Source organism: Mobula birostris, chromosome 9, assembly GCF_030028105.1.
Source record: "Mobula birostris isolate sMobBir1 chromosome 9, sMobBir1.hap1, whole genome shotgun sequence".
In the NCBI taxonomy this organism is placed as follows: Eukaryota; Metazoa; Chordata; class Chondrichthyes; order Myliobatiformes; family Myliobatidae; genus Mobula; species Mobula birostris.
The window spans coordinates 31,676,016-31,698,806 of NC_092378.1; the positions used below are offsets into that span (position 1 = coordinate 31,676,016).

Genomic DNA, 22,791 nt, shown 5'->3' on the forward strand with positions numbered 1-22,791 from the left:
TGCTTTGTGGATCCAGAACTGGCTTGGCCAATAGAAGGCAAAGAGTGGTTGTAGACGGGTCATATTGTGCATGATGGTTGGTGACCAGTGGTGTGCCTCAGGGATCTGTTCTGGGACCCCTACTCTTTGTGATTTTTATAAATCACCTGGATGAGGAAGTGGAGGGATGGGTTAGTAAGTTTGCTGATGACACAAAGGTTGGAGGTGTTGTAGATAGTGTGGAGGGCTGTCAGAGGTTACAGCAGGACATTGATAGGATGCAAAACTGGGCCGAGAAGTGGCAGATGGAGTTCAACCCAGATTAAGTGTGAAGTGGTTCATTTTGGTAGGTCAAATATGATGGCAGAATATAGTATTAATGGTAAGACTCTTGGCAGTGTGGAGGATCAGAGGGATCTTGGGGTCTGAGTCCACAGGACGCTCAAAGCAGCTGCCCAGGGTGACTCTGTGGTTAAGAAGACATACGGTGTATTGGCCTTCATCATCTGTGAAATTGAATTTAGGATCCGAGAGGTAATGTTGCAGCTATATAGGGCCCTGGTCAGATCCCACTTGGGAGTACTGTGCTCAGTTCTGGTCGCCTCACTGCAGGAAGGATGCGGAAGCCATAGAAAGAGTGCAGAGATTTACAAGGATGTTGCCTGGATTGAGGCGCATGCCTTATGAGAATAGGTTGAGTGAACTCAGCCCTTTTTCCTTGGAGCGACGGAGGATGAGAGGTGACCTGATAGAGGTGTATAAGATAATGAGAGGCATTGATCATGTGGATAGTCAGACGCTTTCTTCCAGGGCTGAAATGGTTGCCACGAGAGGGCACAGGTTTAAGGTGCTTGGGAGTAGGTTCAGAGAAAGGGTATGTTTTTTCCATAGAGTGGTGAGTGCGTGGAATGGGCTGCCAGCAACGGCCGTGGAGGCGGATACGATAGGGTCTTTTAAGAGACTTTTGAATAGGTACATAGAGCTTAGAAAAATAGAGGGCTATGGGTAAGTCTAGTAATTTCTAAGGTAGGGACATGTTCGGCACAACTTTGTGGGCCGAAGGGCCTGTAATGTGCTGTAGATTTTCCGTGATTACTTATTTGAAGTAATAAAGCTACCACTGGTGCAATGCTATCACGTATTTTCTAACTCTAGAGATGTATACCTTGTGAAAAATCACTATGAGCATTATTCCCCACAGATGGTACCGACCAATCCTACTGGCTCACGGACTATATCTTTAAACTGAGTGCAGGAGGCCGCAGCATTTTCACTCTGCCGCCCTCTCGGCAATGACTCACGCTCGGCCTCTCCGGAAATTACCGAGGGCTGTCGGCCCTCTTGTTCCTGATTCCCGAACGCATTCTGTCAGAGACATTACTGCCCGAGGGGATCTCTGTCGTTCACATCTTTTATTTATTTTCCTTCTCGGATCCGACTTGTCATCTCTCTCCCTCACCCCCTTTTCTTTACAAGCGAGAGGAAATGCGGCGGCCGCGTCGATCTCCAGCGTGCGCGCGAGCCGGGACGCCGCGCGCGTGCGCGCAGCTCCGCGCCTCGGCGCTCGAGACGATTCCGGCAGCTTTCTCCGGAAGTGGTAACGCGGAGACCGCTGGGAGGCCCGGGTGAAGCCGCGAGGTGACAGCGGTGGATAATGGCGGAGGCAGCAGCGGCGGCCATGGGGACGGCGGCGGCAGGAACAGGAGCGGCTGCAGCACCAGTAGCAGGTGGAGGTAGCGGAGGAGTTGGTTGGACTAAACAGGTGACGTGCAGGTAAAGGAAGTAAGAAAAAAGATTACAGTTTCGTCCAGATCACAGCGTTCTTATCCGCGGATTATTTGCGAGCACCACAATAATAAACGTCCTATTTAGTGGCGATCTGTTTAAACCTGAAAACTCGACAATCACAGGGCGAGCCAGTGGAGCTGTTCTCAGTTAGACAAGGACTTGTCTTCCTTGGCTGTTTGATTTTAGTCGAGGCTTGCGGCACACAAATCGTTAGATTTTTGGAGGCGTGCAAGGAATTGTGTCGATAGGTGCCGGTTAAACTCTCTTCATTTAGGTATTTAAAGATGTTCCGAACGGCTGATGGTGACATAACATAAGAACATTATTGCTTAAAGAATTTCTCTTTTAAAAAGGTGTTTTTATTGATTGTGAAGTGCTTTTGGAAGTTGTTTAAAAACTTTGCGGAAAGGAAGAAATATCTTCTGTTTTGACGTGACGTCATGTCCACCGAAAACCGCAGTGAGCTGGAGTTCTTTCAATTGATCTTCAATACTGAATTTACATTACACGTGTCCATTTAGACAGTTATCAGCATTTCCTATATTTTTCACTAAATACGTCGACGAAGTTTCATCGTTTTTGTTGAACTGGAATTTTCACTGTAGATGAACTTCGTTTTCAAGTCACATTCGCCCTAGGTATATGTTGCACATTGTCCAATTTAGATGTTATAGATTTTTGAGAACTTGGAGAAGAGTTAATCTTTCGTGAATTAAACATTCATTAACCTACATTTGAAAATGTATTTGGAATGTCACCTTTTCATAGACAGAATTGTAAAAGGACATCGGAAAGTCTGGTGAGTAAATCTGCACCATATGGAATTCAAAACAGGAAAGTGTGATGATTTTCTTCGATGTAAACTGCATGAAACATTCGAAATGGTGAGGAGATGGAAAATGTGGATGAGAGAAATTTAAAATCTAGGTCAAAAATTGAGAATAAGTGGTATAGTGCAAAAAAATGAAGTCAAATGGAAATTTGGCCTTTTTTATCCCAAAATAGCTGGCAATCAAAGTGAAATTTTTACACATGTACAGACCTATGATTGAACTTCATCTGGAATAGCACGGTTAATTATGGACCCTGCACCAAGTTGGGGGTGGTGTAGAGAGTGAGATGGTGGAGCATAGACTCATCAGAAAGATGGTGCTTTCAATGATGAACACAACTCGTAAAGCCTTGGCTTATAAATTGAATATGGAGGCCAAAGATAATAAAGTTGGGGTATTAAAAGAGTTAATAGATTAGATGGAGATCGTTTTTCTGCTAAGTGAGTTCTTATGATAATGTCAGGAAGCACTTCTTACACAGTAGTGGAAATCTGGAATATGTTCTCCAGAAATATAGTAGTTACGGCAATTGAATGTTTTGAATCTGAAATTGATAGATTGTGTTGATTCTGTAATCCCTTAACACCATTGACCTGACCTGGTAAATAGCCTTAAGGTGGAGATTAGCCTGATCTGATTGAAGAATGAAACAGACTTAGAGGCTGAATGACCCACTTCTGGGCTTGTATGTGTGGCCAAGTGGGGGGGAAACTAATGAGAACATTTAGAAAACTGAGTTTAACATTTATAAAGGCACTTAATTTTGTAGCATTTGTTTTTATTGGATGCCTGGCAACATTAGCAAGGCTAACACACTTTGTCCAAATTAATTCAAAAAAGACGCAGCAAGTATTCAACGAATCAGGCAGCATCTGCAGAATGAGAAATTGGTAATAATTCATTCGACAAGGTGTCTTTGATATGATCAGTCTTCAACCTGGAGCATTAAGTTTCTCTCAGATGCTTCTTCGACCTGCTGAATGTTTTCAGTGTTTTATGTTTTCACATCAAATTTCCAGTGTCTGAAGTCCTTTGTGTAGTGAGTCAGTGGATTTAGATCACAACTTGATGTCCTGCTTTTGTTTTCTTTTAAGAACATATTGCTCGTTAAGTTGAACCGGGTCAGTGTTACTCTGTGCCACCTAATCTGGAGCAGCTCAGGAGTGGTAATTCTATGAAATATAAAAGAGAGGGGACTGGATTTTTTTAATTGAAAATGGTCATTGCCTATACATGTAATGAGTCTGGTAATTGCCATTGTTGAGCTAGAGCCTGACAGTTGTCTTATGTCCAGCTCTGTACAAGCATAGGTTGCTTTGTTTTCTGATACAAATTCCATGGCTGTAGCAATCTTGTATACAGCTTCATGACTTGAACAACTTAGGGACGATGAAGAATTTGAAGGTATAGAGTATGATCTTAAATGTTACAATGAAAATGAAGATTTGAGGGATGCAATCATCGATAGCATTGTATGAAGGCAGTCTATTGTCTACACTAGGTGTCTGCTGATTTTACTTATAGTCAATCAAAAGAACAAAGTAGTGTACACCTCAAATACACAGTTTGTACTACTACAGTAGTATTAATGGTATTCTAATTTGTTTAGTATTTCATTTAACTATGTAATATGTTACTCAGATAAGCAGTAGTTTGTCTGTTTTTAACTATTTCCATGAAACTTCGGCTAATTGGGGCAGCTGCTTAATCGGGCCAAAATGTACCGGTGCTGATGTGTCCCAATTAACTGGCGTCTACTGTATAGATGAATGAAAGCTATCCAACCCAGCTTAATTTCATTATGTCAGGAAGGTCAATGATTCTATTATTGCAATTAGATTCAGAAACTATTTTGAGGTATTTTCCCTTTGCTAGCTCAGTGCATACTTGGAGCATTTTTTTGTTTTTGTCTTTAGTCCTGTTTTAGTTAGAATTAGTTACAGAAGTTACTTTCGCCGTATGTATTTTATCTGCAAGAATTACCTTTAAGAAAGCTGAAAAACAGTTTTCTGTTCAATGTTTGTTGTATGAACTGTCATTAACTAGAACGGTACAAATTTTTTGAATCACTGTCATGTACACGATTAAACTGCACTGTTTTATTTTGCCCATATAATTTAGTATTCTATTTGTTTTGATTACTTGTATGCAATAAAGTCTATTATGCACAAACGTAAAATTACATGGGGATACTTTTCATTTTAATTGCTGGCAGTTTCAATTTATTGAAATACCTTTTATTAAAAATTTTTGGCATCTATGAATGATTGCAATCTTTACAAAATTTCTGACTTAATCTTTATCTTGGGACATGCATGCATATTCTCAAGTGAAACTAAAAACGATTTTCCATAGAATCATAGAGAACTACAGCTTGGAAATTGGCCATTTGACCATCAGTGATCCAGTTGCACTCGTCCTACATTAATCCTATATTTTTATTCATTCCCATCAAATCACACCCCCCCCCCCCGATTCTCCCACTGATTTACACACTTGGGTTAATTTTTTGATCAAGTAACCTATATTTAACAGCATATTCCTGGGAAGTTAGTGCCTAAAGGAAGCCCACACAGGAGAAAATGCAAACACCATGTGGACAATGCCCAAGTTCAGGACCAAAGCCGGGTCGCTAGAGCTGTGAGGCCAGCTCCTCTACTAGCTGCTTTTCTTTGAAAGGAATACACAATAAATAAAATTGAATACAAACTTGGGGACTGTGATCTGGTCAAGGGCAAAATAGGCTGAGCTTCTGCACTTTTAGAATCATAGGATATATTTACAACACATTGAGCAGAGGCTATGCAACCCATCTCACTTATGCTGGTTGAATCATATCTCCTCGTACTCGTATGCTGGTACCCCTGCAGGTCATGGCTCTTCAGACCTGTCCTTGTGAGTATACCCGCAATGCTGTTGGGGAGGAGTTCCAGCATTTTGACTGAGTGACAGTGATGAAACAGTAATACATTTCCATGTCAGGGTGGTCTGAAGGCCACCTTCCATGTGGTGGTGGTGATGGTCCCGTGTTTTTGCTGCCCTCATCCTTCTGCCTACTAGGGTTGTGAGTTTGAAAGCTGCTGTCTAAGGGGTCCTGATGAGTTGCTGTAGAAGGAACAAAGTGCTGTACTCTGAGCTGGTGGTGAAGTGAGTAAATGGTTTTGGATGGGTTGCCTGTCAAATGGACTGCTGTCAACAGGAATTCTGCAGATGCTGGAAATTCAAGCAACACGCATCAAAGTTGCTGGTGAACGCAGCAGGCCAGGCAGCATCTCTAGGAAGAGGTACAGTCGACGTTTCAGGCCGAGACCCTTCGTCAGGACTAACTGAAGGAAGAGTTAGTAAGAGATTTGAGAGGGGGAGGGGAAATCCAAAATGATAGGAGAAGACAGGAGGGGGAGGGATGGAGCCAAGAGCTGGACAGGCCGTATTTCTCTCTCACTCTCCTTTTTCTCCCTCTGTCCCTCTGACTACACCCCTTGCCCATCCTCTGGGTTCGCGCCCCCCCCCCAGTCTTTCTCCCCGGACCTCCTGTCCCATAATCCTCTCATATCCCCTTTGCCAATCACCTGTCCAGCTCTTAGCTCCATCCCTCCCCCTCCTGTCTTCTCCTATCATTTTGGATCTCCCCCTCCCCCTCCAACTTTCAAATCTCTTACTAACTCTTCCTTCAGTTAGTCCTGACGAAGGATCTCGGCCTGAAACGTCGACTGTACCTGTTCCTAGAGATGCTGCCTGGCCTGCTGCGTTCACCAGCAACTTTGATGTGTGTTGCTTAAATGGACTGCTGTGTCCAGTATGCTTCTTGAGCGTTGTTGATGCTGCATGTAGGCAGGTGGATGCTTGAGCCTTGTAGATTGTGGATAGGCCTTGGGGAATTGGGAGGCAAGTTTTTAAGATTCCTAACCTCTGACTTACTCTTGTACCTGAATTCTGTATGTGGGCAACACAGTGTGCTGGAGGAACACGGGGATCAGACAATATCACTGGAGGGAAAGGGATGGTCAATGTTTCTTTTCCTTCTACAGATGCTGCCTGACCCATCAGCATATTGTTGCTCGAGATTCTGCAGTCTCTTGTGTCTGGTAACTCCCAGGATATTGATAGTGGGTGGGGAAAGTTAGTAATGGTATGCCATTGACTTTCAGAGGATGATAACTGGATTATTGCTTGCTGAATATTGTCATTAGCTGGCATTTGTGTGGAATGAATGTTCCGTGAATGAATGATGCTGAACATTGTGCAATGATCAATGAACATCTCCTCTTATGACCTTATGATTGAAAGCAGGTCATTGATGAGGCAACTGAAGATAGATGGGCCCAGGACACTATCCCAAAGAACTTCTTGGAAAGATGTCCTGTGGCTGAGATGATTGAGCTCTAACTGCCACAGGAGTTACTAGATAGTATTACCAGTGGTGGGTTTTCTCCCTGATTCTCATGGACTGCAGTTTGGTCAGATTCCTTGATGCCATACTTGATCAAAAGCTGCTGTATTGTCAAGGACAGTTACTCTCACTTATTATATAATAAAAACATAAGAAATAAGAGTAGGCCTATCATCTGGCCTATCGAACCTGCTCCCCCATTCAATCCTCTAAATAATTTGTTTTCCACTGAATTTGGTGTCAGCGGCAATCTTAGATGTGTTATACTTAATCCCCCTTTCCAAATTGTTAAAGTATATCATAACAGTTGTGACCCTAGCACCGATCCTGTGCCACTCTGCTCATCACTGACTGCCAGTGGGAGAAACACACAAGATTGCCTTTAAAGCCACAATGTTGCTTATTTTGGTTGAATTGTCTTAGGTGTTTTTCTAAGGTGAATTAAACTACTTTTAATGCACCAATGAATCCATCTCATTGTATGTAATATTTTAAAGATTAAAAACTGTAATTTTCATTCCTAGTGTGTAAAATTTACAAGAAACTTAAGACCACGAGATAGAGGAGCAGAATTCGAATACTCGGCCCATCAAGTCTGTACTGATGGCAGACTTGATCCTAAACTACAGGAAACATGCCCTCCACATCCACTCTATCTGGCTCTTTCAATGAGATCCCCCCTCACCCCCATTCTTCTGAACTCCAGTAAGTTTATGCCCAGGCTCTCAAATGTTTCTCATTCGTGAATGATTTCATTCCTGTAATCATTCTTGTGAACCTTCTCTGGACCCTCTCCAGTACCAGCACATTTTTTCTTAGATAAGGGATCCAAAATGGCGCTCAGTACTCCAAGTGCAGTCTGACCAATGCATGATGAGGGCACAGTATCACACCTTTGCTTTTGTATTCTAGTCGTCTTGAAATGAATACTAACATTACATTTGTCTTCCTTGCCATTGACTCAACCTGCAAATTAACCTTAAGGGAATCCTTCACAAATACTTCCAAGTATCTTTGTAGCTCTGATTTCTGTATTTTCTCCTCATATAGAAAATAGAGTATGCCTTTATTCCTTCTACCAAAATGCATGACCATACACTTACCTACACTCCCTACACTATATTCCATCTGCCACTTCTTTGCCCATTCTCCCAATCTGCCCAAGTCATTGTGTAGACTCCCTGCTATTTAAACACTACCTATCACTCCATCTACCTTTATATCGTCTGCAAACCTGGCCACAAAGCCATCAATTCATCATCCAAATCATTGACATATTGTGTGAAAAGAAGCAGTCCCAGTATCCCTGCGGAACACCATTTGTCATTGGCATTCAACCAGAATAGGGCCTCTTTATTCTGACTCTGTCTCCTCCCAGTAGCCAATCTTCTATCCATGCTAGTAACTTTTCTGTTATAGCATGGGACTTATCTTGTTAAGCAGCCTCATGTGCGGCATCTTGTCAAAGGACTTCTGAAAATCCAAGTAAGCAACACCCACTGACTCTATCCTGCCAATTATTTCCTCAAAGAATTCCAACAGATTTGTCAGGTAAGATTTCATCTTAAGGAAATCATTCTGACTTTAGGCTACTTTATCATGTGCCTTCAAGTACTCCAAAGCCTCATCCTTAATAATGGGTTGCAACATCTTCCCAACCAGTGGAGTCGGGCTAACTGGCTTATAATTTCCTTTTTTTTGGCATCCCTCCCTTTTTAAAGAGTGGACTGACATTTGTAATTTTCCAGTGTTCTGGAGCCATTCTGGAATCAAATGATTCTTGAATCATTACTAATGCCTTCACAATCTCTTCAACTACCACTTTTCAAACCCTGGTGTGTAGTCTATTTGGTCCAGTTGACTTATCTAACTTCAGACCTTTCAGCTTCCCAGGCACCTCCTTAGTTATAGCAACTACACTCACTTCTTCCCCGACACTCGAATTCCTGACATTCTGCTAGTGTCTTCAACAGTGAAGACCAACGCAAAATACTTGGTAAGTTCATCTGCCATTTCCATTGTTTCCCCCTCCCCCCTCCCCCCTCCCCCCTCCCCCCTCCCCCCTCCCCATTACTATCCCTCCAACATCATTTTCCAGCGGTCCAATATCCACTCTTGCCTCTCTTTTACTCTTTATATATGTGAAAAAACTTTTGGCATCCTCTTTGATATTTTTGGCTAGCTTACTTTCCTATTTTTTTCCCTCCATATGGTTTTCTCATTGCCTGTTGGTTTTTAAACACTTTCTAATGGTCTAACTTCCCACTAATTTTAGCTATATTATATGCCCTCATTTGTTTTATGCTGTCTTTGTCAGCCATGGTTGCCTCATCCTCCTTTTAGAATACTACTTCATCTTTGGGATGTATTTATGCTGGGCCTTCTGAATTGCCCCCAGAAACTCCAGCCACTGCTGTTCTGCTGTCATCCCTGCTGGTGTCCCCTTCCACTCAACTTTGGCTAGCTCTTCTCTCATGGCTCTATAATTCCCTTTACTCCACTGTAATACTGATACACCTGACTTTATCTTCTCTCTCTCCAAAACTACAGGGTGTATTCTATTGTGTTATGATCACTGTCTCCCAAGGGTTTCTTTATCTTAAGCTCCCTAATCAAATCTGGTTCATTGCACAACACCCAAACCAGTTTGCCTTTCCCCAAGTGGGGTCAATCACAAACAGGTCAAAAATGCCATCCTATAGGCATTCTACAAATTCCCTCTCTTGAGATCTAGCATCAACCTGATTTTCCAAATCATAACATATCACAAGATTGCCTTTATTACATACCTTTTTTTTCCTTTTGAAAATTATATCCCACATCCTATTGTTTGGGAGCCTTTATATAACTCCCATCAGGGTCTTTTTACCCTTGCAGTTTCTTAACTCTGCCCACAAGAATTCTACATCTTCATCTAATGTCACCTCTTTCTAAGGATTTGATTTCTTTTTTTCAACTAACAAAAGCACCCACTCCCTCTACCTATCTGCTTGTCCTTTCGATGTTAAGCTCCCAGCTATGATCTTCCTTCAGATACATCTCAGTGATGCCCACAATGTCATACCTGCCAATCTCTTAATTGCACTATGAGATCGTCTACCTTATTCTGTATACATTGTGCATTGAAATGTAGCACCTTCAGTCTTGTATTCATCACTCTTTGATTTTGCTTCTATGTTACACTTGCCATTTTGCCCTATCATCTGCTTGTCGCATTAAGCACTGCACTAACTTGTATACCACCTGCCCATCACTGAAGTTCCCATCCTTCTGCCAAATTAGCTTAAACCCTCCCCAATGACTCTAGCAAACATACTCGTAAGGATATTGGTCTCTCTCATGTTCAGGTCTAATCAGTCCTTTTTGTACAGGTCATACCTTCCACAGAAGAGGCCCCATTGATCCAGAAATCTGAAACTCTGCCCATCCCCTGCGCCACTTCCTTAGTCACTCATTCATCTCTACCATCATCCTATTCTTGCCCTGACTAGTAAATTGGGCTCAGAGTAATCCAGAGACGATGATGACGATGGGTATTATTACTACTACTACTTCTCCCTTTCTACCTATGACATTGGAGCCAACGTGCCCCCAACATTTAGCTATTCACCCTCCACCTTGACCAATGTGTAGCTGCTCTGAGACATCCTAGCACGCAGGAGGCAACACACCAACCTGACTTCTGTTTCGTAGCCACGGAATTTCTTGTCTGTGACCCTAACTATCAAGTTTCCTATCACGGCCACTCTGCATTGAGCCTCAGTGCCACTGGCCTGGCTGGCAACTGATGCTGTTCCCTGATAAGTCATCTTACCCTTCCCTCCCCCCACCTTCCCCAGCAGTATCGAAAGAGGTATACTTGTTGCTGAGGGCAATGGCCACAGGGAAATCCTACACTGTCGGCTTATTTCCCTTACTTCTGTCGGTCACCCACCCACTACTTGAAGCTTGCACACTGGGTGTGATCACTTCAGTAAAAGGCTTGACTATTAATTTTCCAGCACCCCCCTCCCCCCGCACCCCGGATGGTCCTGAATGCATCCAGCTCTAGCTCTAGTTTTTTGACCTTGTTAGTTAGGAGCTGAAGTTGGGTGCACTTCTTGCAGATGTAGTCATGGGGGTGACCATTAGGTACCCTGAAATCCTAAATCTAATAGGAGGAGTCTTCCACTGTCTGAGCTACCATTCTCCCTACACTTGTTAGGCCTCGAACTTCTCAAACTAAGTTTTAGCCTGCACCTGTTCTTGCTGAAACCTGTTGAGCCAAACCCTGACCACTCTTAACGGTCTCTCCTCAAACCCTAATTCTTTTTATTGGCACTTGCTAATTAATCTGAGTTACTATTAACCCAATCAATCTCCCACTCTGCAGACAAGTCCCGACAGGCCCCACTTGCTTTTTGAAAACTGTTGAGTAAAGTCCACAAGGAACTGTCTCCAACTCACTCCGCAATCTCTCACTCTGTAAATTTGTTGAGCTGTAGTTGACCCGAGAAATGTACAAGCATCTGGTATTATCTGAGCTGCTGTAGGAAGGTGAGGGAGGTGTTGGAAACGGACCAATTGAGTTTGAGGGCAGATTGGAAGTTAGAGGGAAAGTTGACGAAGTTGACGAGCTCTGCATGGGTACAGGAAGCAGTTACCTATGCAGTTGTCAATGTGACATAGGAAGAGTTAGGGAGCGAAAGTGGTGTAGGCTTGGAACATGGTCTAGCTGACAAAAGGGCAGGCATAGTTAAGACCCGTGCAAGTGCCCATGGCTATACCTTTGGTTTGAAGGAAGTGGGAGGAGCTGAAGGAGAAATTATTGAGAGTGAACTGGTTTACTGAAAAAAAAATTGAACTGGTTGAGTTACTAACTACAGGGTAGTGGTTTAAATAAGTTATTTAATGGTCAGTTAAAGTACAAATGTAGTTTACAACGTCCTATGATCTGGGCATTACATAAATGCCTGTCACTAATTGCCCATCATGAGTTGCTGCCGTTAACCACTGTGGTCCTTCAAATGAAGTTACGCCCACCGTACTGTTGGGTTGGGAATTTCAAGACTTAGACTCAGAGGCATTGAAAGGTAATGATATTTACAAGTCTGAATTGGAGGGCACCGCACCTACAGCTGGTAGTGTTCCCTGTGGTCTTGATCCCTCTTGGTGGTAATGGTAAAGATTGCAGATTTAGGAAATAGGAAATCTTGCTTTGGTGAGAAATGGAAATCAATTTTGTAGATAGTGCATCCTACTGGTGAAGGAAATGAATGTTCAGAAAGGATACATGTATCCAAGCAAGTTCAGAGTATTTGATCATACACATGATTTGTGACTTGTAAACTGCAGAAAGGCTTTGTGATATTTAAGAGGGAGCCACTGACAACAAGAAGTTGGACTAGTTAAGCTTCTAGTTAGTGATGACCTATTCAAGTATGAAACCCACACCCTCCAATAAGATGTGGCTGATCTACTTTGAGTTCTGAAGTCAGTGGTAACCCAGAGGATTTTGATGGTAAGTGAAATGGCAATGTTAAGGGAAAGTGGTTAGGTTTTTTTTTTGGAGAAAATCTATTGAGAGTCCATAATTTTGATTTGATTACTGCCAGTTATTGGCCCTGCTTGAATGTTAGCGAGGTCTTGCTGTCCACGGGCATCATCAGCTTGGCTGTAGAGGCAGGTACATCAGAGGCATTTAAGGAACTCTTATATAGGCTCATGGATGATAGAAAAATAGTCATAGTCATACTTTATTGATCCCGGGGGAAATTGGTTTTCATTACAGTTGCACCATAAATAAATAGTAATAAAACCATAAATAATTAAATAGTAATAAGTAAATTATGCCAGGAAATAAGTCCAGGACCAGCCTATTGGCTCAGGGTGTCTGACCCTCCAAGAGAGGAGTTGTAAAGTTTGATGGCCACGGGCAGGAATGACTTCCTATGACGCTCTGTGTTGCATCTCGGTGGAATGAGTCTCTGGCTGAATGTACTCCTGTGCCCAACCAGTACATTATGTAGTGGATGGGAGACATTGTCCCAAGATGGCATGCAACTTGGACAGCATCCTCTTCTCAGACATGGAGGATTAATGGAGGACTAAGTAGGATGAAAGGGTTAGATAGATCTTAGAGTAAGTTAATAGGTCGGCACAACATTGTGGATGGAAGAGCCTGTACTGTGTTGTAATGTTTTATGTTCTATATGCTGGCTTCTGTGGGGCTACAGGTGTGTTCTGTTAACTGGGAACTTGGTTCATGGCTGCACATCTGATATGAACAACACGTAAGAACAGAACACTGATGTAATCTTGGGATGACCTCTCCTTTTTCCACTGAGTCATGAACTGAACAATGAGCCGTTCAGCTAGATTGGAAAGTTCTGGACATGCTTTAAAACTTGGAGGTTGTTAAGTTAGTAGAGTGCTCACAGAACCAGGGGTAAAGGATGTCCTGCATGCCAAACACCTTTGTAAACATCTTTGTTGGTCAGTTGCTAAGAACATAATTGCAGAGTTGAGGTTTGATTGTCATCAGGATGGGTGTTCGCAGAAACTATTACAAACTTGTTGAGCGAGTTTCCCATTGGTAACGTGTTCCTGAAGATGGGTGAAATACTTGTCAACACTGGTCTTGAGTTGGCTCATTGAGTGAGAACTTGAAAGTTTCCCTATATGGCCTTGAGATATGAGACTGTAGATGCCGGAATTTAGAGCAAAACAAACTGCTGGAGGGAGGAACTCAGCAGGCAAGAGGAAATAGTCAGTTCATGTTTCATCTGGAAATATGACCTTTAAATTAGCAGAGACAATTGTAAAGAAAGCAAATTTAGACTCATGGTGAACTCAAGTTAATATAGGTAACAATAATGTCCTCTGCAAGCTTGTATTTCCTGCAATGGAGTGCTACCACTGATTTACAGTTGAAGATTCTTTCTGCACTCTGATTATCCACACAAGATGCTGCAGGAAATATGGACAGTTGACATTTTGTGTCAAGACCTTTCATAAGGACTGGTGAAGGGGTTCAAACTGAGATGTTGACTGGTCATTTCTCTCCATAGATCCTGCTCAACCTGCTGAGTTCCTCTAGCATTTAGTGTGTTGCTCTAGATTTTCACCTGCGGTCTCTCTTGTGTCTCTAGTATTATCCACCTAGTTCTATTCCAATGAATAATAACTTGCCATGCCATTCAAACTGTGAAACGTACACCTGCAGGAGATGATCTGTAGTTCCACCAATCCACCACTGGAGGGCAGCACCAACAGGAAAGCCCACCCCCAACTGGGCTGCAATACTACGCAACAAAAACAATGCAAGCTCGAGGACTGAGGCCTAGTCCTAACTATAACCGAAGTGACACTGCTGCCTTGCCACCTGTCTATCCACTAGGAAGACAGTCACTCAGAGTTTTCCTGCACGCTACATTCATGCCAACTTGAAGGCACCTACCCCAGCAGTAGCAGGGTCTCCATTTAGGTTAGCTCTTCCAAACCCAATCTGGCTTCTCCTGCAGCCCAACGGTTCAGCTTAATCTCCTCAGGCCCGATGGTCTGGCTTTCGACAACCCAGAGGGTACTCCGAACAGTGAGCAGCACACTGATGTGATGGACCTGCTGTACAGGTAGTTATTGGAGTAAATAATAGTCATACTATGTATGAAAACTCATTTAACAAGGAGAAAAGCACCTTCGGTTGGCCCCCGAGAAGTCCCTGTATGTATACGTGGCGCCATCTTACCAAAACAACATATGAGATTAGAACTATACTTAACATACCAATGGGGTAGGCGGTGACAACCTTTCGTGGGCAATTTAACTTCCTTTGTGCACTAATATCAAAAGATGTGTGCATGCACACACCTTAGAGGGAACATTGCAACCTGTAGGCAAAGATTGGATGAGCTAGGATTGTTTTCATTGGAGTAGACAAAACAGTAGAGACCTTCTGGAGGTGTACAAAATTATGAAGGGCCTAGTAAATTATATAGGATGGATCTATTTCTTTAGCAGGGAAATTGGGGACCAGGGAGGTAGATTTAAGACAATTAGCAGAAAGATTAGAGGACAAATGAGGATAAGGCTTTTTTCCCAGAATGTAGAGCTCTGGCACTGTAAGAAAGGCCAGAAATTGACTTTGCACTTAAGCAGTACTTGGGTATATACTTGAAGGGCCCTCATCTGTGGAAGTATATTAACCTAGTACTGCATGATCTGTACTTTTTTCCCTCCATCCCACTTGCTAATGAAATGCTCAAATCTATTTTTTTTTGTCATTTATACACACAATGTCAGTGGTTTAAATGGCTAGATTCTCATTCTCCACTGTTCATAAAAACAACTTTGCTGGCTATATTCAGATAATTCAGTCCCACCATAACTGGCACCCACAGAGTGACTGTTGACTTCTCGTATTGAAGTTAGTGATTAAGTTAAGCATTATTGGTCTGGAACCATTCTGAATTAGGTCTCACAAAAAAAACTTGTAACCGAAAAATGGACAGTGGGTAGAAAAAATGCTACACCTATCAGTCGATGACCATAACATACATATATATATATATATGTGTGTGTGTGTGTGTGTGTGTGTGTGTGTGTATGTATGTATGTGTACACACACACACACACATCACTGATGTCGAATCATCTGTGACCAAAATACCCAAGGACCACTGTAAGAGCTGAGAATATTGAAGCGATTATTAATGAAAGGCAGTTAGCGCCTGTTGAGAGGGGCACTTTAAAGATCCCCCTAAATAAGACTCTTAAACTGCAATGCATAATCCAGTGCAATTTTTGCATTAGCCCAATTAGAAAATGTCACCTGACAAAGCCTTTGAAGTACCCTAATGAAGCAGAAAATCTAAACTACATCATGTCCAGACAAAAATCTTTCTCTTAATGTCAAAAAAAAGCTGGATATTGACTTCAAAGGTGGTGGGGGAGGGGTGTGGAACCGTACATGTGCTTGTCTACATTGATGGTGTTGAGGTTGGCAGGGTTGAAAGCTTCAAGTTCCTTTGAGTGAACACCACCAAAAGCCTCTCCTGATCCAGCTATGTAGATACCACAAAAAAGAAAGCTCACCAGCACTTCTCCTTACTTAGGAGGCTAAAGACATTTGGCATGTCCCCATTGATCCTTACCAATGTTTATCAAATAAGCCATAAAAACCAATCTATCTGGATACTTAACACCTTGGTATGCCAACTGCTCTCCATGTGACTGCAAGAAACTGCAGAATAGGGGACAAGGTTGTCGAGGCTATTTTAAATGCCATGGCTCCTTTTCAGTGTTAATGGACTAAGGATTCCTGTGAGTCACTGCAGACACTGCACTTTTTCACAGAGACTTTGAAAGCATGTTTAATTGTTCCTCTTTTCATCTGGCAAATCTGTTGACATGGCAGTTTGTGGTGGGTCATTTTTCTTCCTCAGTCATGTTCAGCATGCAAGCGCTGTGGCATATACATTGGAGGTGACTGAGTGTAATGAGGACTCCATGTTAGGTCATGCATTTGAAGGATTATGAGGAAACAACATGCCTGATATGTCTTCCACATTCTGAGCTGTTTTAGATAGTCCTTTATCTGTGGCAGGCAGGAAGGTAGGGATCACTGCTATGCAGTAGACTGTGAGCGTTCTTTGATCTGAGGTCTTGACCTCCAGGCACTCTCGCCATCAAATGTCAAAAACTGCTTGCTCACTGAAAGGTATTAGTGCATTTCAACATCAATCCCCTTCCCCTTTTTTTAGAAAGGTGGTCTATAAGAAATCAAAAGTTGTCCATCTTTACATAGTTCTTAGACCCTTTTATCATCGGGGTGTTACACAGCAGGACAGATTAACAGATAACCTGCATATATTAAGTGCAAGGGCCATTCTAGACAATGTTTAACAAATAATGACTTGGGCTTCAGCCTTTGAAATGGTTGCTTTTAGAGTTCATTTATCATGTACTCTTTTGATCAAGTACCCTTTTTCCAGTAAATGGCTACTAGTGAGATACAGGGTTTAAGAAAGTAAGGCTTCTAAATGTATTGCAGTTTCCATGAAATTATAAGCTGAAACTGTGAAACTTTACTTTGTAGGTATTTCATGCATGGAGTTTGTAAAGAAGGAAACAACTGCCGTTATTTCCATGATCTTTCAGCCAGCAAGCCTTCACTAATTTGCAAGTACTTTCAGAGAGGATGTTGCAGCTATGGAGATCGCTGCAGGTAAGGAGCACCAATGACATTGAAAGTTGTTCCAGAAATAGATGTATTTTCTTTGAGTTGATAACTCAACTCTGTTAGGCTTTGACATAACAGATGAATTTTAGCATTTTAGTTATTTATTTTGTGCTTGGTACTAATGACTTTCATAAGCAAGCTCCTGCCACTTGCCAAAATTTTCATAAAGTTGGGTGATATTACATTGTCCAGAAATTGAACAACTCATTGTAATAATTTACTAAATTGGTTTAAGCAGCCTTTATTTTAATCTTTAGATTAGTATAAACATCCCACTGATATTTAGTAAGGATCTGTGTGAAGGAAAACGGGAGCAAATTTCATCTCATATTTAGCTTCCATATCATGAGCTATAAAACAGCTTAAAACCCAGTAATGTCAAATATTTCTAATATTTCGTTTCGATGGCAATTAAATAGGTGTTTTTATTTTGATAAACTGTCAATAAGGTATTGTAAATGTATATCCATGCAGTAATCACATTTAACACGACGTTTGGGTACATTCAACAGTTTTGGATGTATCAAATTATTTTTGCTCTAATCACAATGTTTAAATGCCTTGCTAGGATTCAAAATGGTGTGAGATTTTTCTATTTTTCCAGTAAAACAATTGTAAAACTGCATAGTTGTTTACATGTGTTGAGATATAACACACACCCAAAACGCTGGAGGAATTCAGCAGGTTGGGCAGCCATCTGTGGAAATCAATATTTCGGGCTGAGACCCTTCATCAGGACTGGAAAAGAAGGAGAAAGAAGCCAGGTTAAAAGGATGGGGTGAGGGGAAGGAAGACAGTCTAGAAGGTGACAGGTGAAGTGGAAAAGGTAAAGGGCTGTAGAATAAGGAATCTGATGCCAGAGGAGAGTGGGGGGGGCGGAGGATAGGGGCACCAGGGGGAGGTGATAAGCAGGGGAGGAGAAAAGGTAAAGGTGGGGGGTGATGGGGAGGGGAAAAAATTACCAGAATTTGGAAAAATCACTGTTCATGTGATCAGGTGGGAGGCTACATAAAAGGCTCCTTCAACCTGACAGTGGCCTCATCATGGCAGAAGAAGAAGAAGCCCTAGTCCAACATGATAAAATGGGAATGAGGATTGGAAATGAAATGATTGGCCACTAGGAATCTTGCTTTTTGCGGATGGAGGAAAAGTGCTCAACGAAGCAGTCCTCCAATCTATGTTAGCTTTCACCAATGTAGAGGATGCTGCAGCAGGCAACCCCAACAAATTTGAGGTGGTGTTGCCTCACCTGGAAGGACTGTTTCTGGCTCTGAGTGAGTTGAGAGACGATATGATTGGACAGGTGGGACTTCTGCCACTTGCAGAGATAAGTGTCAGAAGGGAGATTAGTGGGAATGGACAAACAGACCAGGGAATCATGGAGGTTGTGATCCCTGCATAAAGCGGCAAGTGGGTGTGGGGAGGAAAAGATGTGTTTGGTGGTAGGATCCCGTTGAAGATGGAGGAAGTTGCAGACGCTCATGAGGTGGTAGATGAGGACAAGCAGAACTCTGTCCCTGTAAAGGCAGTGGAAGGATGAGGTGAGTACAGATGTTTGGGAAATGGAGGAGATGCGGGTGAGAGTAGTATCAATGGTGGAGGAAAGGAAACCCTGTTCTTTGAGGAAGGAGGAGATGAAAGACTGAGAAAAAGGACTAGCATTTCTGTGGGAGACAGTTTGTCTCCAGAGATGGGGAGAGAGATGTCAGAAGCCGACCAAGTGAATTTGATAGCAGGTTAGAAGTTGGGGGCAAATTTGATGAAATTGATGAGCTCCACATGGGTGCAGGAAGCAGCACCAATGCAGTTATCAGTGTAGTGCAAAAAGAGTTGAGAAGCATTACCAAGTGTCTTGGAACATGGACTGTTCCATGCAGCCAGTGAAAAGGCAGGCATAGCTAGGACCCATGCAGGTGCCCATGGCTACTCCTTAAGTTTGGAATAAGTGGAAGGAGCCAAAGAATAAATTGGTGGGGGTGAGGTCCAGTTCTCCCAGTTGGAGAAGTGTGGGTGGTGGAGGGAACTGATTGGGTCTTTTGTTGAGAAAGAAGTGGAGAGCTTTAAAGCCTTTATAATATGGGGGTTGTATAAGTGTATAGGGACTGGATGTCTATGGTCAAAATGAGACAAGCCAGGGAATTAAAAGTTGTTGGGAGATTGAGAGCATGTGAAATGTCACAGATGTGGGTGGGAAGGAAACAGAATGGAGTTAAGCTATGTGAAGCGAGTTCAGTGGAGCTGGAGCAGGAGCAGGCAGAAACAGTGCGCCTACCCAGATAGTCAGGTTTGTGGATCTTGGGTAAGAGGTAGAAACAAACAGCATGGGATAACGGAACTATGAGTTTGGCAGTGGATGGGACATCTTCAGAGTTGATGAGGTACTGGACATAATTAGTTTTACTCATAAGGTAAATGTAGCTAATGGTACAAGTACCTTTGTTTATAAAAAATCTTTGGTAGTGCATAATTTATTACAACATGATGCCAGTATCATTCAATTTACTTAAACCTAGTTGGTCATTACGCTTATTTTCACTCTGTATTTGCTGAGCATGCCAGAGAACCTAGTGTATTTGTTGAGAGCATGAAAATGTCAAGGTTTTAACTTCATGGTCACTGAAATGCAATAAATCAAAAACAGACACTTGAGCAAATGCACTGTCATAGTAAATGGGAATTTAAGAGACAAAGGATGAACTGATAATATCTCTTTTTTTTTAGAAAAATGTTTGGAAGCCTTTGAATGATAGCTTATTTATCCAAACTGTCGCATCACCACTACCACCACCACCGCCACCTATGTTTCATCATTAATCTAATTGTCGTGTATGCTATCCTTTTAATAGCTTAAACTTGACAATCTTTAATCTTGCCTAAAGGTCTCATTGTTAACTTGCATTATTTAATAATGTTTTTGAAGTACATGTTTATTTTTGATTTGCAGAATCTTCTATGTAAAATATTGTGTTGCTTTGTGATGTAATCATCATTTCAACTCATGGTGGAGGAAGTGATAATTTGGTCTACTGCTCCGGGAAAGGTAGAATGGAAGAAGCCAATGAAATCAATATCAAAGAAGAAAAAGTCATTGAAACAACAGTTAAAATACAGAATGAATTTAGTAATAATTAATGGGAAAAGTGGGAGAAGCAGCAAATCTTAAACTATTCCTATAACAAAATTTATTCTACAGTTTATTAGAATTACTTTAAGGAGGGGGACTGGTACCACACCAGTCTGTTGGCGTTGCATCAGTCCAGAGAAATGCTAGAGTCTACAATAAGAAATATGTTAAAAGAGCACAGAGGTAAGGTTTAATGGAGCTTAAAAAAGAAATAAGGTTTTGTTAATCTGCTACAGTTTGAGGACATGACTACAAAATTGGTAAAGGGGAATTAGTGGATATTGTGTATTTGGATTTCTTAGACATAGTTGGTCAGTAAGGATAGAGCACATGGAATCAGGTGATATAGTGAGATGCTTTGAAGTGGTTAACTTAAAGAAAGCAAAGAGCGAGATTTCTCATGTAAACTGGCTATAATTGGAGAATAATCTGTCTTTAGGCCCCAGTTATTCACCATTCATAACAATGATTGAGGTGAGAGAATCCAATGAGTTTGGTGATGGGATTGTGAGAAGGGGGGAAGGATGTAATGGAGCTTCAAGAAGATGTAGATTGACAAGCTAAGTGAGGGGGAAAAGATCATGACAGGTAATAAGGGAAAATGTGCATAAAATGGAAAACTATTTTGTTAAATGGTGATGAATTGGAAAATGCTGATATCCAAATGGACATGGGTATTCTATATAAATTGCTGAAAATCAACATACATGGACACTAAGCAGTTAGATTTCTTTTTATAAGTGAATTTGAGTACAAATGTGGAGAAATCTTGCTGCAGTTACAATAGGGTTTGAAACCTGAGAAACTTGTCATAGTGCAAATGCAATGAAAGTTCATTCAATTGGTTTGTATAGGATAGTGTCAAGTGTGGAAGATTTGGACAGAAGTCAGTCTAGCTCTTATTGAAACTTGTAACATTCTTATAGGGGCTCAATAAGATAGATGCAAATGGAATGTTTTCTGCTGTATGGGGAGTTTATGTCATGTTTCAGAATTGAGACAAGTTATTAGAGGGTAGAGAACTTGTGCATGCAAAGGATGGTGAATCATTGGAATTCTCTACCCCCAGAATGCTATGGAAGATTGGTCATTGAGTTCACTTGAATCAGAGATGGGTAGATTTTTGAAATTCAGGGATATCCAAATAGTGTAGGGGCTAAGTTAGTAAGTTGGATATAAATTTGGTGAGTAGTAAAACAGATGGCTCAAAACTAAATCTGGTGATATTCACATTGAAAACAGGAATGCCCACAAACAGGACAGTGGAAGTTCCTTTAAGACTATAAGACATAGTAGCAGAATTAGGCCACTTGACCCATTGAATCCGCTGTTCTATTCCATCATGTCTCTGTAGCTTCATTTACTAATCCAGACTCCAAGATGATCTCTCATCAATTGTATTCTTGGCATAAAAATAAATACACTTAAGAGGGTTCAAAATGACTTCTCCAAGTCTACATCCTGTCCCTAACTACCACATTTTCATACTATTTCTTATAACATTTTCATAAAAGAAAGAGGTAAGAAGTGCATAATAACCAAGGTCTTTAACCATATAACAATTACAGCATGGAAACAGGCCATCTTGGCCCTTCTAGGCCGTGCCGAACTCTTACCCTTTCCTATTCCCACCGACCTGCGCTCAGCCCATAACCCTCCATTCCTTTCCTGTTCATATATCTATCCAATTTAACTTTAAACAACAACATAGAACTTGCCTCAACCACTTCTGCTGGAAGCTCGTTCCACACAGCTACCACTCTCTTGAGTAAAGAAGTTCCCCCTCATGTTACCCCTAAACTTTTCCTCTAATTCTCAACCCATGCCCTCTTGTTTGAATCTTCCCCACTCTCAATGGAAAAAGTCTAACCACGTCAACTCTATCAATCCCCCACATAATTTTAAACACCTCTATCAAGTCTCCCCTCAACCTTCTACGCTCCAGAGAATAAAGACCTAACTTGTTCAACCTTTCTCTGTAACTTAGGAGATGAAACCCAGGCAACATTTTAGTAAACCTCCTCTGTACTCTCATCCTTCCTATAATTCGGTGACCAGAACTGTACACAATACTCCAGATTTGGCCTTACCAATGCCTTATACAAATTCAACATTCCACCCCAACTCCTATACTCAGTGCTCTGATTAATAAAGGCCAGCAAACCAAAAGCTTTCTTCACCACCCTATCCACATGAGATTCCATCTTCAGGGAACTATGCACCATTATTCCTAGATCCCTCTGTTCTAAAGCATTTTTAATGCCCTACCATTTACCATGTGTTTTTACTGTTCTCTAAATAAGTAGAGACTCATTATTGTGTAATAAAATCAGATTTTTTTTTCCTAATCTTCCTGACAGATCAAGTATCAAGATACAATCAAGTATCTTGGATCCTGGTTATTTGTTGTTTATAGTTAGCTTCATAGTGTAGAAACAGGCCCTTTGGTCCAATGAAT

General features: G+C 41.7%; 1 protein-coding gene across 2 annotated transcripts in view; it reads left to right on the top strand.

Moving 5' to 3' along the window:
• The first annotated feature begins 1,544 nt into the window (after window positions 1-1,544).
• Window positions 1,545-22,791, top strand: part of mkrn1 (makorin, ring finger protein, 1) — a 61,788-nt gene continuing 40,541 nt past the window's right edge. Inside the window, exons 1-2 of one of the 2 annotated variants that reach the window (XM_072267746.1) lie at window positions 1,545-1,752; window positions 17,066-17,194. In XM_072267746.1, coding sequence (XP_072123847.1) covers window positions 1,634-1,752; window positions 17,066-17,194 — 248 coding nt within the window. In that variant the 5' untranslated portion in view covers window positions 1,545-1,633. Of the gene's footprint in view, window positions 1,753-17,065; window positions 17,195-22,791 lie in introns of those variants that run through there. The other variant, XM_072267747.1, reaches the window with a different exon arrangement.